Source organism: Callospermophilus lateralis, chromosome 9 (genome assembly GCF_048772815.1).
Source record: "Callospermophilus lateralis isolate mCalLat2 chromosome 9, mCalLat2.hap1, whole genome shotgun sequence".
Lineage (NCBI taxonomy): Eukaryota > Metazoa > Chordata > Mammalia > Rodentia > Sciuridae > Callospermophilus > Callospermophilus lateralis.
In genome coordinates this window covers 106,700,749-106,715,423 of record NC_135313.1, presented here as the reverse complement: position 1 = coordinate 106,715,423, position 14,675 = coordinate 106,700,749, and the positions used below count along the sequence as shown (strand labels likewise).

General features: G+C 32.3%; 1 protein-coding gene across 1 annotated transcript in view; it reads left to right on the top strand.

Annotated features, from left to right (window-relative positions):
* The window catches only part of Actr3 (actin related protein 3), a 59,519-nt gene that overhangs the window by 22,229 nt on the left and 22,615 nt on the right, over positions 1–14,675 (top strand). The window contains exons 2-5 of the mRNA XM_076866133.1: positions 4,543–4,598; positions 6,776–6,900; positions 10,567–10,677; positions 13,316–13,411. Coding sequence (XP_076722248.1) covers positions 4,543–4,598; positions 6,776–6,900; positions 10,567–10,677; positions 13,316–13,411 — 388 coding nt within the window. The remainder of the gene's footprint in view (positions 1–4,542; positions 4,599–6,775; positions 6,901–10,566; positions 10,678–13,315; positions 13,412–14,675) is intronic.

The following is a 14,675-nucleotide window of genomic DNA, read 5'->3' as shown; positions in this document are numbered from 1 at the left end:
GACTTACTACTGTAATATGGTCTCTCAGATATCTTGGTATCATATAACACACATAGCAGTAACAGTTATGCTTGTATATGTGTTTGGCATGTGGTTGAGAGAAGATTTTTATTGAAAGAATGAATGTGTTATAAGTTAAAATGACCAGGACAGACTTCATGGAGGAATCTGGGGGATGTTGTTGTGAAAACTTTTTTAAGAGGGCTCGGAGGGCTCAGTTTAGAGATAATGTGTGCTTTCCCTCTAGAAATCCTATAAAGGAGAACAAAATATCTTTCTAAAAATCACTGCCTAACTTCCCAAATCCTGAAATCGTGCTCTATTTCCTGTAAGATGAATTAAAATTGTTTCTGTTTCTCACAGATTGTTTTATATTAAACAAGCATCTATTTGGGTATCATATATTCAGTTTCATTTTGTTAACTGGGAGCCAAGTATATTGTTAGCCCCACTTCCTGTCATTGCCTCATGGCCTGCACTGTTTTGGGTACTCTTTAAATTTGATCCTGTACTCTTTATTTCAGCTAGGTTACAGCTAATTTTCACGAATTCAGTAGAAACAGATTATTCGTGTCATATCATGATCATTTTTGTGCATTTGAGTAATTTTTCTTGACTTTTAGAACTACTGAAGTGTGAGCTGTTAAATTATGCTGACCTCCATCCATTATAGGAGTTCTGTATTTTCCACACCCGAAGGCTTTGCACTAATAAAAGATTCCGAGTTGGAAGAATAAAACAATATTTGGTAATGAAAGGGTATTACAAATATATCATATAGAAACTATGTATGATCTGAGAATCCTACAGACTGACATTGACTTATGATAATGAGGTAATTCATAGCTGGACATGTTAGTAGGAACCTGTAGTCTCAGCTACAAGGGAGACTGAAGCACAAGGATCAGGAGTTTGAGGCCAGCCTGTGCAAAATAGTTAGATGTTGTCTCAAAATTTAAAAAAATTTGTATCAAAACTACAAGCATTTAAAATTTAAGGTACCTGCATGGCCTTTGTGTGAATGTGAAAGGAATGGAAAAATTGGAGAGAATGGATGGAAGACATAATTACAGTTGATATGTATTGTGTGTACTGTCAGGTGCTATGATAAATGCTTAACTTTTTTCTTTTGTTTAATACTCTGAACAATCTCAAGTTAACTTTTTCTAGTTTTACTGATGAGAGAATCAAGACTCAGGAATTATTATTAAATCATAATTGCATCTATAAGGGTAGAGGCAGGCATCCATTTTGGGAAGTTATGAATATTTTTATATAGAGACAGTTGATAACTGAACCTGAATTTGGCAGGATGAGTAAGGGTTTAGCAGTTGCATTCAAGGTTGGAAGGAAAGCATGTCATATAAGGAGCAGTGTTATTAGGTGGCACAGTGCAGTGAAATAAATTGAACTCTTCAGAAGCTCCCAACAGTTTGTGTGGCTAGAAAATTTAATGTGGTATCTAGGGCAACTGGAAAGATTGTTAGGAATCAAATATTAAAGGGACTTTTTTGTTTCCCTTAAAAAGAAGTTTTGCTTATATTTTATTTATTATAGTACTGGGAATTGAACCCAGGGCCTCACACATGCTAATCAAACACTCTACCACTGGACTACATCTCCAGCCCCTATTAACATTTTTTAATATGGATAGTGAGGAGACTTTGAAGGTTTAGTCAGTAGAGCAATGTCACAGTTTGAACAGTATGTTTGCCCCTCATTTTAGTGGTTATATATACATATATATATATATATTTTTTAAATATATATATTTTTAGTTGTAGTTGGACACAGTATCTTTATTTTATTTATTGTTATGTGGTGCTGAGGATCAAACCCAGTGCCTGGCACATGTTAGGCGAGTGCTTTACCGCTGAGCCACAACCCCAGCCCCTCTTTTTTTAAAAAATTTCTTTTATTGGCGAACTATAATTATATATAATATGAGTGAATAGCATTTATTGTAACATTTGAATGTGCATATAATTTGATCAGTTTCATTCTTTAGTACTCTAATTTTTCTTCTCTCTTTCCCCTGGACCCTTTCTTCAACTTCATTGGGCTCTCTTCTATTTTCATGAACTCTCCCCTCCTTTCCCCTCTTTTTTCTCTCTAGCTTCCACATATGAGAGTAAACCTAAAACCCTTGTGTTTCAGAGTCTAGTTTATTTTGCTTAACATAATACTCTCAACTGGTATTCATTTTCCTGTAAATAATAAAATTTTAATCTTTTTTTATGGTTGAATAAAACTCCATTGTGTATGCCTATGTTCTATTTTTTAAGTCCATTTTTCTATTGACGGACACCTAGGCTGATTCCATATCTTGGTTATAGTGAATTGTTCTGCTATGTAGACATGGGTATGCATGTATCACTAATATACCCCAGGAGTGGTATAGCTGGGTCATGTGGTGATCCCATTCCTAGTCTTTTTGAGGAACTTCCATACTGATTTGCATAGTGATTGTACTAATTCACAACCCCACCAACAGGTGTACTCACACTCAGTTCTTAAACTTCATTGCTCAAGGGGATTTTTCTTTTTATATTAGAAAAAAAAATCTGCAGATATTATTAAAGTGCAATGATATCACAACAATTTACCTTCCCATTATTTAGCAATGAGTTTGAGTATGGAATAATATAGAATATTCTTACTTTTTCTTTAAAGCCTGCTCATGGTGGATAGTTTTCCCCACGTAGCCCCAAAGTATCCAGCTGTTTCTTAAGTAGTCCCCGGTATACTGCTTGTTGTTAATTTATTATGAGAATATAGGCTGCCTGGTGCTATGGCGCATGCCTATAATCCCTGTAGCTCAGGAGGCTGAGGCAGGAGGATCGTGAGTTCAAAGCCAGTCTCAGCAGAAGCAAGGTACTAAGCAACTCAGTGAGACCTGTCTCTAAATAAAATACAAAATAGGGCTAGGGATGTGGTTCAGTGATTGAGTGCCCCTGCGTTCAATTTCTGGTACCAAAAAAGAAGGAGGAGAAGAATATAGGCTGAATCCACTGTGGGCAAAACATTTAAAAATTATATTTATTTTTTGGATTGGAAGAAGAGACCACCATATTAAGTGAAATAAGTCAAACTCAGAAGGTCAAGGGTTATTCATTATGTTTTCTCTCAAATGAGGAAGTTAGAGAGAGGAAAAAGGGAAAGAAAGATGGGGGTAGATCTCCTAAAAATCAAAGGCAGTTTAGTAGAGGAAAGAGACCAAGTGGTGGGAGGCAGGGAGGTGGAGGAAATGCTGGGAGTGATATTGACCAAATTCTATTGTTATATTGTGTGTATATGTGAATATGTAACAACAAATCAACAAATCCTATTATTATGTACAACTATAATGCACCAATAAAAATGTTGAAAAAATAAAAATCCAAAAAAGTATAATTTTTTAGTAGCAACACATTCAAATGGTGTGAGATGCAATAAAAATATTTCTCTCATTGTCACCTACCTATTTCCATTCTCTGGAGACAGCTCAAATTATTGATCTCTCATATATTTTTTCAGGAATGTTTTGTGTCTAGATAATTATGTTTTATATATTCTTTTTTTTTAAAAGAAAGAGTGAGAGAGAGTGAGAAGGAGAGAGAGAGAGAATTTTTTTTTAATATTTATTTTTTTAGTATTTGGCGGACACAACATCTTTGTCTGTATGTGGTGCTGAGGATCGAACCCGGGCCGCATGCATGCCAGGCGAGAGCGCTACCGCTTGAGCCACGTCCCCAGCCCCTGTTTTATATATTCTTACCCTTTCCCTTTTTAAAAATACAAATAGAGCCTACTTAAGACATTGTTCTGTACCTTGCTTTTGTTCAGCTAATACATTTTGGAAATTATTTCATATCAGTACCTAAAAGCTTCCTCCATCTGCTTTTTATAGCTGTGTAATATTCTGTGGAACAATCTCAGCATATATAACTAGTTCTTCTTTTATTGTGCTTTCCAGTCTTGCTGTTCTAAGCAAGATTGTAGCAAATGATCTTCTTGTATATTATTTCACACAGACATGAATATCCCTGTAGAATCAATTTTTAAAAAATATTTATTTTTGATTCTGGGGATTGACACCAGTGGTCCTCTCCCACTGACCTACATATCCAGTCCTCTTTATTTATTTATTTATTTTTGAGGTAAGGTCTTGCAGAGTTGCCCAGGCTGGCCTCAAATTTATGATCCTTCCACCTCAGCCTGTTGAGTCACTGGAATTATAGGCATATACTACTATTTCCAACAGAACTAGTTTCTTGAAATAGAATTTCTTCAAAAGCTGTGGCCATTTGGCCTCAGAGTATATCGCTCAGTGGTAGAGTACATGCCTAGTGTCCTGGCCTTCAGCCTTACCACCCATTCCCCCCATCAAAGAAAACTATGGTCATTTATGATTTTGCAAGCAGAGATGTTAAGTGAACTGCAACTATGGAGTTCTGTGTACTATTTACAATGAAATCTCATTAAATTAACATAATTAAATCAGAGAATTAACATACTTATTAACAATATTAGGGAAACTTTATAAATCTCTTTGTTTTGCAGATATACAAAATTAGGATATGCTGGAAATACAGAACCACAGTTTATCATCCCTTCTTGTAAGTATTTCTTTTAATCCACAAATTAGTTGATTTAAAGATTTCTTAATAAGCAAAGTAAAAGAAGTAATCACTTTTGGCAATCTATAAGATTCAGGTCTTATCCCACTTGAATCAAAGTGTGAAATATGATATATCAAGAACTATGTAATGTTTTGAACAACCTACAATAAAAATTAATTAAAAAAAAAAAAAGCAAAAAAAAAAAAAAAAAGATTCAGCTCTTTAAAAGTATGATTTGCCAGGTTATAAATGTCTTATTTCTGTACCTCTGACTTTTTTATTTCAGCTCTCTGTTTAGTTGTCCGTTTACAAAATCTACTAAATATTTTCTTAAATTAAAAAATGAACAAGCTGATGAGTAAACACTTTCCTGCTTTGAGGAAATCACTGTTACTCTCTGATTATTAAGTGGTACATCTTCTATAATGAATCTGCAAAGACTGTCCTTTGGTTTGCATATTTGATTGTTGTTTTCAGGACTAGTGCTTGTTGACATCCCTGGTGAATGCACATATTTCAGCATAAAGATGGCATCTTACCTTTAGAGATGTCAACCTCAGTTGCTTTCTAATATCCTAAAACTGTACTGTTCTTGTACATTGTCTATGGAACATTTTTGTTCTTCTCTATTTTTGTTTACCTTACTTTTGCTGACTATAAACTATTTTTCAGTAGTTTAAAAAAAATCACATTTGATAGAGCTCTTATTAGCATAGATTGTATCTTGTCTTCATTGAACACACTTTTGTATTTTTCACTTTCAAATAATTCCCATTTTTGTACATTACAGAGTTAGCACTTCTGATTTATTTCTTTTACTGCTATACTAAGACTTTTGCACATCAGATAAGAAAGCTTTTGAGCCATTGCGTGGTGTTGCTAACTCCTAGGCAGTTTAATTTGGGGAGTGCCACTAATTTTCATAGTAATATTTTTATGTTTAAATATCTTTTTTAATATTGTTCTTTTTAATTAGTTCTTTTTAGATATACATGATAGTAGAGTGTATTTTGACATTGTACACACATGGAGTATAATAACTTTCCATTCTTTTGATTGTACATGATGTAGAGTTACACTGGTCATGTATTCATGTATGAATGTAGGAAAGTTATCCATATCATTCTACTGTTTTTCCTATTCCCATTCCTTTCCCTTCCCTTTATCTAATCCAGTTAATTGGTATTGTTCATTTATAAAAACAAGGAAATGGAAAAATGATTATGCAAAGTACTGGAAGCTTACTAAGTCTCAAAAATCAATGAAGTTGAGAATAAGGTAAAATTATATGGCTTACCCCAAACTGGATCATTAGTCTTAATTGCATACCGAACTGTTTTGTCATTGAGTAGTGAGGATATTTTTAAATGTGTGATATTTGAGAAATACACTGTTAAAATTGTCCCTAAAAGGGAAAATGAATTTAGAGCTATATACATATAGATATCTGACTTTTGCACTTACTCTTTTTCTCGTGTAGTTTTCTAGGACTCAATTATGTGAGAGTACTTTTTAAATTTGTGGAGTAGATTTTAGGTGATCAAATAGTTGATTTATATATGCCTAAAGGTTGTAGGTTAGTGGTACTTTTCTGTTTTTTTGTTTTATTCATACCTATTTTTTTGTGTATACTTAAGGATGGCATTGCTTTTCTTTACTTTAATTGAAATATCTTTTTGTATATGTGATCAAAGTTTAAAAGATTTCTATTATATCTAAAATACTACATGATAATAGAAAATAGGGGGGAGATATGAAGAAAAGTTTGTTTTAAAAAAATGCTCCCTGCAGTTTTTTTCTTCTCATTTGTTGTTGGCATTTTTCACTTTTAATTTCTAATTCTTCATCAAGTATATGTGAACTTGGATTATAATTTTATTCAGAATGAAAGTGGATCTTAATGTAGTTTTTAAAAAGATAAAAAATCACACTAATACTTTGAATTTTGGCTTTTACATTTGAGACTTATTTTGCCTCATGAGTGGAAGTTATGATTTCATTGTGGAAAATGATTTCTGTCACAGGTTTCTCATGACCTCTGTGCCTTGTTTTGATAATTTACATATGCTAGGTCATGTTTTGTAATACTTTATAATCAAAGAAGTATAATGTAAAAGCTTATCTTATTTGAAGCAAATGAATTTCTTGACATGTTTAAATAACTTATTTTAAAGGTATTGCTATTAAGGAGTCAGCAAAAGTAGGTGATCAAGCTCAAAGGAGGGTCATGAAAGGTGTTGATGACCTAGACTTCTTCATTGGTGATGAAGCAATAGAAAAACCTACATATGCAACAAAGGTATGTTTCTGTGATTTGTATAAATAAATAACATTTTTCTTTTAAAAATTAGTTCACTGATTATGCCCTTTGGAATTTAACTTTTATTACAGACCTAATACTCTCATCATCTTAACTATAAAAATTTCTATTTTTCCACATTTTTTATTGGTGCATTATAGTTGTACATGTGATGGAATCTGTTGTTACGTATTCATACAGCCACACTATATAACAATATAATTTGACCAGTATCACTCCCCAGCACTTACCACCGCTCCCCCTTTCTGCACCTATGGGTTTCATTTCCTGTACTGATTACCTTTTGATTTTCATGAGATCCCTGTTTCTCTCCACCTTTATTTTCCTTTTTCTCTCTAGTTTTCACATATGAGAGAAAACATGTGACCTTTGACCTTCAGAGTTTGGCTCATTTCATTTAATATAGTGGTCTCAAGTTCCATCCATCTTCCTTCAAATGACATAATTTTATTTTTCTTTATGACTAAATAAAACTCCACTGTGTGTAGTGTGTGTGTATATATACACACACACACACACACACACACATATATATATCGATATATATGTATATATATATATATATATATATATATATATTTGCTTTATTCATTTACTTTATTCATTCATCCACTGAAGGGCACCAAATGACATAATTTTATTTTTCTTTATGACTAAATAAAACTCCACTGTGTGTTGTGTGTGTATATATATATACACAAACTCCACTGTGTGTTGTGTGTGTATATATATATACACACACACACACACACACACACATATATATCGATATATATGTATATATATATATATATATATATTTGCTTTATTCATTTACTTTATTCATTCATCCACTGAAGGGCACTTAGGCTTACTAGTCATGAATTTCTTTAGTTTTTGCATATCTTGGAAAATTTTTTCTTTCTCCTTTGATTTTGAAGGATAGGTTTGCTAGATGTAACCATCTTGGTTGATAGTTATTTTCTCTCAGGACTTGGAACACATTACTCCAAGCCCTCCTGGCTTTAAGAGTTTGTGCAAAGAAAAGAGAATTGATTCTGTTGACTTGCCTCTAAATATGACCTGATGTGGTTTTTTTTTCTTTTTTTTTTTTTTTTGAGACTTTTAAAATTCTATTCTTGTTCTGTATGTTAGGTATTTGTATTATATCATGGAAAAGTTCTTTTTGATCTTATTTTTTTGGAGTTCGGAATGCATCCTGTATGTGGATTTCCATCTTATTTTTTTAAGATTTAGAAAAATTTCTTTTCTTAATTCCCTGAAGAGGTTATCCATTTGATTTACCTGCATCTCACAATCCTCCTCAATTCCAGTGATTCTTAAATTTGGTCTCTTAACGTTGTCCCTGAGTTCTTGTGTATTCTGATAATGGTTACTTATTTTGTTTTCTTTAATGATGTCTGAATGTTCAAGGCTGGCCACTTTGTTTTCTTCTGAGATTTTGTCGTAACTCTCAATTGAACATTGATTTATTTTGTCTTTCATTTTCAGTTAATAAATTTCTTCTTCCCTGTGGCTTCCTTTCCTGATGCTTTAACTCTGCTCTTGTTTCTACCCCACCTCTTACTCTACCCCACAAAAAGGGGAAAATTTTAACCTATTTAATTGGGCAATGTTTACTTTGCTATGCCCACTGGATTTCAGGGTCCTCAATGGATTGGCTTCCTCTCATTTCCACATTGCCACATCTAGAGATATTTCCCTCCTGGTTTTATTTCAGTCTATGCCATTTCTCTCCATTTGGAAGCTTATGTGCCCTGGAAATACTGCTCTGTACTCCCCCGCCCCCCCTTTTTTTAATCTTCCTTTCCTATTCTTTTCTTTCCCTCTTTCTGAATCATAAATTATTTATTATTGTCTTTTTATAATCTTTTTACGAATTTTTGTGACTGATCCTAACGGTTTCTAGATGTAGAACAAATCTAGTAACCCACAAGCTTTTCTTGTGCCTACTCCCACACTTACTACTTCATCCCTTGTAAAAGATAAACACTATTTTGACCACTCTCATCTTTTTCTTTGACATTGATCTTGCCTAATTTTCAGTTTTCCTTTTTTGTACTCTTTTTCTTCCCTTCTCTCATAATTTATTTGTTAATGAACAACTACCTAATGTATCAAAATCTTTGCAGTTTTGCAAAGTGCTGAGAATACTTTAATAAATAAGAAAAATTGCTTTCATGACTTGAAGGTTTTTACAATTTGGTAGAAAGGGAGATATTGAAAAAATTATTACAAGTTTGTGGAGGTTAGGAAAAGGGAAGCCCAGGATGTTGTAGGCACATATTGCAGGAGCAAATAACCTATTTTGGACATTCAGAAAAGCCCTTGAGAAGTAAATTGTTAAGCTGAGGCTTAAAGAGTAAAATAGAAATTTGCTGGGTGAGTTAGGCATCAAAGTCTCTGCCTAAGGGCATATAGGCTAGTATCTGAGAAGGCTGTAAAGTTTAAGGGATACCAAAGCCAAAACTAATTTATGCCTGAAGTGTGGAGAAATAGAAAGAAGTGAGGAGGCTGGACAGGTAGACCAGGAAAGAATGTTGAAATTGTTGTTAGAGTTCACCTTGTGTGCAACATCAATAGGTTTACTAGATGACTAATTATACTAAGTTGTCTTGTTTGGACTTGAGTTTTGGTAATGCTGCTTTTGAGAGCTCTGTGATATTTTTCACTGTTTTTTGGGGGGAGATGGAGTGGGGCTTTACACTTGGTAAGCAAGTGCTATACTACTGAGCTACATTGCTCAGTACATCTACATCTCTCTCCTTTTATTTTTTTTATTTTGACCTAGGCTCACTAAGTCACTCAGGCTGACTTGGAACTTGCCATTTTTCCTGATTCCACTTCCCATATAGTTGAGATAACAGACTTGTAAACTCTACTCCTAAATTGTGACTTAACCTTTTTGAGTTCCATTTAAATTCATGTGGGTAGTGGATATATAATTAGTTATTCATGATTGATGTGAAGGTTAATGAGATAGCATTTATAAAGAAAATTTTATAGCGCTTTGAACAGTGAAGAGAAATTATTTGGGGGAGGTAAGCATGGTTCTGGGGAAGATGAGATAATTGACTTGCACGGTAGCTAATGCAAGGGATGTTAGTGACTTGAACTACAGTGATGACGGTGGGGATAGGAAAAAAATGGAAATGTGTGTGTGTATATCTACCTTAAACTTTCATTATCCAGAACTTAGTAGCTACAAGCAAATTGTTTTCTGTTAACAGTAGTGAAGAAATTATGATAAACTGTGATTTTTATAGGCTTAATTTTAAATTGACTGATTTTTCATTACAAAATATTGAAAAATCTCAAAACTAGTGCAGCAATGTTCCATCTAGATTTAACAGTTTTTAACATTTGATATGCTTCATTTTTTTTTTATTGAACCATCTGAATATACATTATGGCAGTAATTTCTCTAAATTAAGTATCTACCTCCTAAGGATGATCTATATACAGCATCATTAGCATACCTAAGGAACTATATACTAATATCCACTAATGATCTAATATTCCCTGGAGTATTTTTTAGCAATTTCATTAATTTTTTAGTATAATTTTTTGTTTTTATATAATTTTGTTTTAATAATTTTTATATAATTTTGTTTTAATATAATGTGTTTTGTTTTTTGTCTTAAGTGGCCAATTCGCCATGGTATAGTTGAAGATTGGGACTTGATGGAAAGATTTATGGAGCAAGTGATCTTTAAATATTTAAGGGCAGAACCTGAAGACCATTATTTTCTTTTGGTAAGTACAGATTATTCATTTTACTGGTGAAAGTTTTGAAGAAACACTGGGAATATTTATGTCATACCTGTTTCACCAGGACATACTTTATCTATCGTTTGTTAAATTGTCATATCTAAAAGGATTTGTTATAAAACTGTCATGTTTAAGACCATCTAATTACAGGTTCCAGTAGGGTAGTAGTTTGTCCAAAACCAGAGTATAGGCATTTAAGAACTTTTGATAATTAATACGTAATTTTTATGATCGGTCAGTATGTAATGTTGAGAAAAATGTTGGAAACTTGAGGTACTTTCTTTTTTTTCAAAAAAAGTAATAAACCTATGGTCCTTTCCTATTTTAAAAATAGACTGATTATCATTTCCTTGATTCTTCTCAGAAGCAAAAATACAAAATAATTTTTAAACCTTTTTCATTTTATCAAAATGGTAGTTTTTAAGTTCATAGCTTTAAAAAAATCAAATGCTTTTATATGACTTAAAACAAAGAAATAGCACTTTTTCTCTCCCACATCTTTCGCCCCTTGATTTGTATTCCTCAGAGGAAAATACTTTGGTTTTTTAAAAATTTCCCCTGACTGGGCTTGAGCTGTGGTTTAATGGCAGAGCACTTGTCTGGCATGTGTGAGGCACTGAGTGCGATCCTTAGCACCACATAAAAATAAACAAATAAAATAAAGTCATGCTGTCCATCTACAACCACAAAATAAATAAACAAACAAACAAACAAACAAACAAATAAATAAATAAATTAATTAAATAAATAAATGAAATTTAAAAAATTTCCCCTGATAGTTATTTCATTTAAACACATACATTTTTTCTCTTTCTTATTTATTTACTTATTTATTGAAATACTAACTTCCTAGAATTGGATGCATGATGTGGTTTGTTCCACCTTTGGTTTTGATGTTGAATACATCTTTATGTTTATTAAGATATCTAACATGATTGTCAACCTGGAAAGTTTTCTCATGCCCTTTCTTAGTTAATTTTTGCCCCTTATGCTCTAGAGGCAAACTATTTTTTTTTCTTCTAGTTTGAGATTAATTTTGCCTTTATTTGAGTTTCATATAAATGGAATCAGTAAAGATGTGCTCTCTAGTAGAATTTCCTTCCCTCAGCATGTTTCTTGTTTTTGACTATTACAATTTGGCTATTGTGGGCATTCTTTTATAAGTCTTTTTGTTGACATGTTTTCCCTTCTCCTGTGTAAATATGTACATATGGAATTGCCATATCATAGGTCCGGTGCATGTTTTGTAGGATACTCTTTGGACTTTTTCTAAGGAGTTGTACCTTTTAACATACCCACCAACAATATGTTGGTGATCTGATTGCTTCTACATTCTACCTAACATTTGATGTGTCAGTCTTTAATTTTAGCCATTCTTGTGGGTGTATAATGCTTCTCATTTTGGTTTTAATTTGCATTTTTCTGATGACTAATGATGATGACTTTTTCATGTGCTTATTAGCTATTTGCATATTTTCTTTTGTGAGGTTCTCTGATTATATTTTGTTATATAGAAATTTTCTCTTTTGGAGTTTAATTATCTTTGTTTTTAATTTGCTTAATTTTATATATACTAAATAATCTTTAAATTTTTTAATGCAGTTGCATATTTCTTCTATGAATTTAAATAGAACAAGGAGTTTACCTGTTAAAGGCTTTACATATGGAAGAAGTCTACTTGTCTTTTACTTTATAGTGACTTTCAAAACAGAAAAATATTTAATTTGTAATCGAGTTTTGTCATTAATACTTTTGGTAGTTTGGACTCTTTGAATTTAAGGAATCATTCCTTATCTTACAGTGAGAAAGAATTTTTCTGTATTTCTTAAATTTAAAAGTTTTGTTTTTTACATTTAAATGTTTGAGATACTGCAAAGGTTTGGATTGTTAAATCATTTTCGTAAGTATTGGAGGTATACCTAGTGTCAAGCTTGAGAACCATGATGTAAACATGAGGACCATGATTGCCAGTGCTATTCCCAAAATTCTTTCTTGCCTCACAAGGATGTGTTCTGATCTAGACTTAACTTATGAGGTTTCCGAATGTTGTATGCCATCTACATAATTTAAAAAGGAGAACTATGTAAACATCTCTATTTGATACTCTTAATGGTTATGTAACAATATAACATTTTTCCAGGAAGTTCTTCCATTAAGTCCATGGAATCTCAGTTTATTTGCTACAGTTTTAGACAAAACTCCTGTTTTGTTTAAAACATTACTTAGATGGGGATTCTCCCACTAACAAGTACCATGATATTTGTTTGCCTAGAGGTCAGTACTGTGTTAAGATGATTTGATCTGTCCACCTTTACCTTTTCTCTCTTCTTTTTTCTCCCTCATTCCCTTTGTCCCCCCATCTTCTTTCTCAATGTTTAATCTATTTGAGTGAGGTGATAATAGCATTTCAATTTTTTTAAGTGTAAATAGCCATATTATTTTTATATAATATTTTGTTTGAATTTTTTGTAGTTTTCTTTTGGTTTTTGTGTCTTGTACCTATGAGTTTAATGCCTTTTAAGTATTATGTTTGATATAAATCATTTATCATTTTAAAATTATCTATAAATTTATTAGGATAGTCTAATATCATTTCTTCAAAATGTTATCCAATTCAATGTAGACTGAACCTCCACTGAATACTCCAGAAAACAGGGAATATACTGCTGAAATAATGTTTGAGTCCTTCAATGTACCAGGCTTGTACATTGCTGTGCAGGTAATAAATTCTATTTTTTAAGTTTGACTTTTAAATTTTAATCTGGTTTACTCTGCTCCTAAAACATAATTTTTTCTTTTTTTTATGAAAGCTTAAATATAACCTCAGAAGCATACCATAGTTCTCTCCTGAGTTTAATTTATAAACAATATTATAGGAAATGGATCTATTTAGTCAGAAAAGGAGAATTATTAAAGTAAGTAAATTAATGGTCTTTGGATATTTCAAGAGCTTTTATAGAACAGATATAAGGAAACTAATATTTATCCAGCATATCCTCCTATACTTCATACCCAGAACTTTACGATTCACTTATCCTTGTAACGTTGTGTTTATTGTGGCCTTTTTTTTTTTTTTTGTAGGGGCCTATTGAGGATTTAACTTAGGGTCACTTTACCCACTGAAGTACATCCCTAACTCTTTTAAAATCTTATTTTGAGACAGGGTCTTATAAGTTGCTGAGGCTATCCTTAAACTTGTAATCCTCCTGTCTCAGGCTCTGAAGTTGCTTGGGATAGGCATGCATCACTATGCTTGGCCATCATAGTCTTTTTAATTGGTTTACCTTTAGGTATGACTTACTCATTGTGGCCCCCCCCCCCCCCCCGTATCTTGTATATAATAAACACTTGTAATATTTCATCACAAGTTGTTCATTTATCTTTGTTTTATTACCCCTCAGTATTAGGACATTCCTCTTGTTTTTTAATTCTGTAACATATGTAATACCTGACACATCACAAGTGCTTTATATTAATTCATCATCCCTAATAATTATATTTATTTGTGCTCTATTTTTTGTAGAAGCAAAAAACCTAAAACTTTAAGGTAGCTCATTCAGAGTTAAATGCTTGATATGAGCTGAGGTCTGTCTGACTTTACTTTTTCCTGAGATTGAACTTGGAGTTTTTAAAACTCCAGGGTAGATAGTACCAGTAAATGATAATTATTGGCATGATTATTTTGGCTTGGATAGCAAAGCACTTTTTAATTTTAATGCAGCCCATAAAGGTAATAAGCTGCCTTTCATGCTTTATTGCTAAAAGTATTTAAGGAGTTATTTATACTTTATTAGGAACTTTATTGTAAGGCATTCAGTCTTGAGTTGAAGACCTTTTTTAGTTCTTTTAATAATTTTTTAATTTTTGAACTTTTTAAAAAAAGAATCCTTTAAAAATTCTTGTTAGGTAGTTTTTTGTTTGTTTTTCCTGTAAATAATTTTTTAAAAAGAATTGTTGCTATGCCAAGGGCTTGTTTGTTTTAA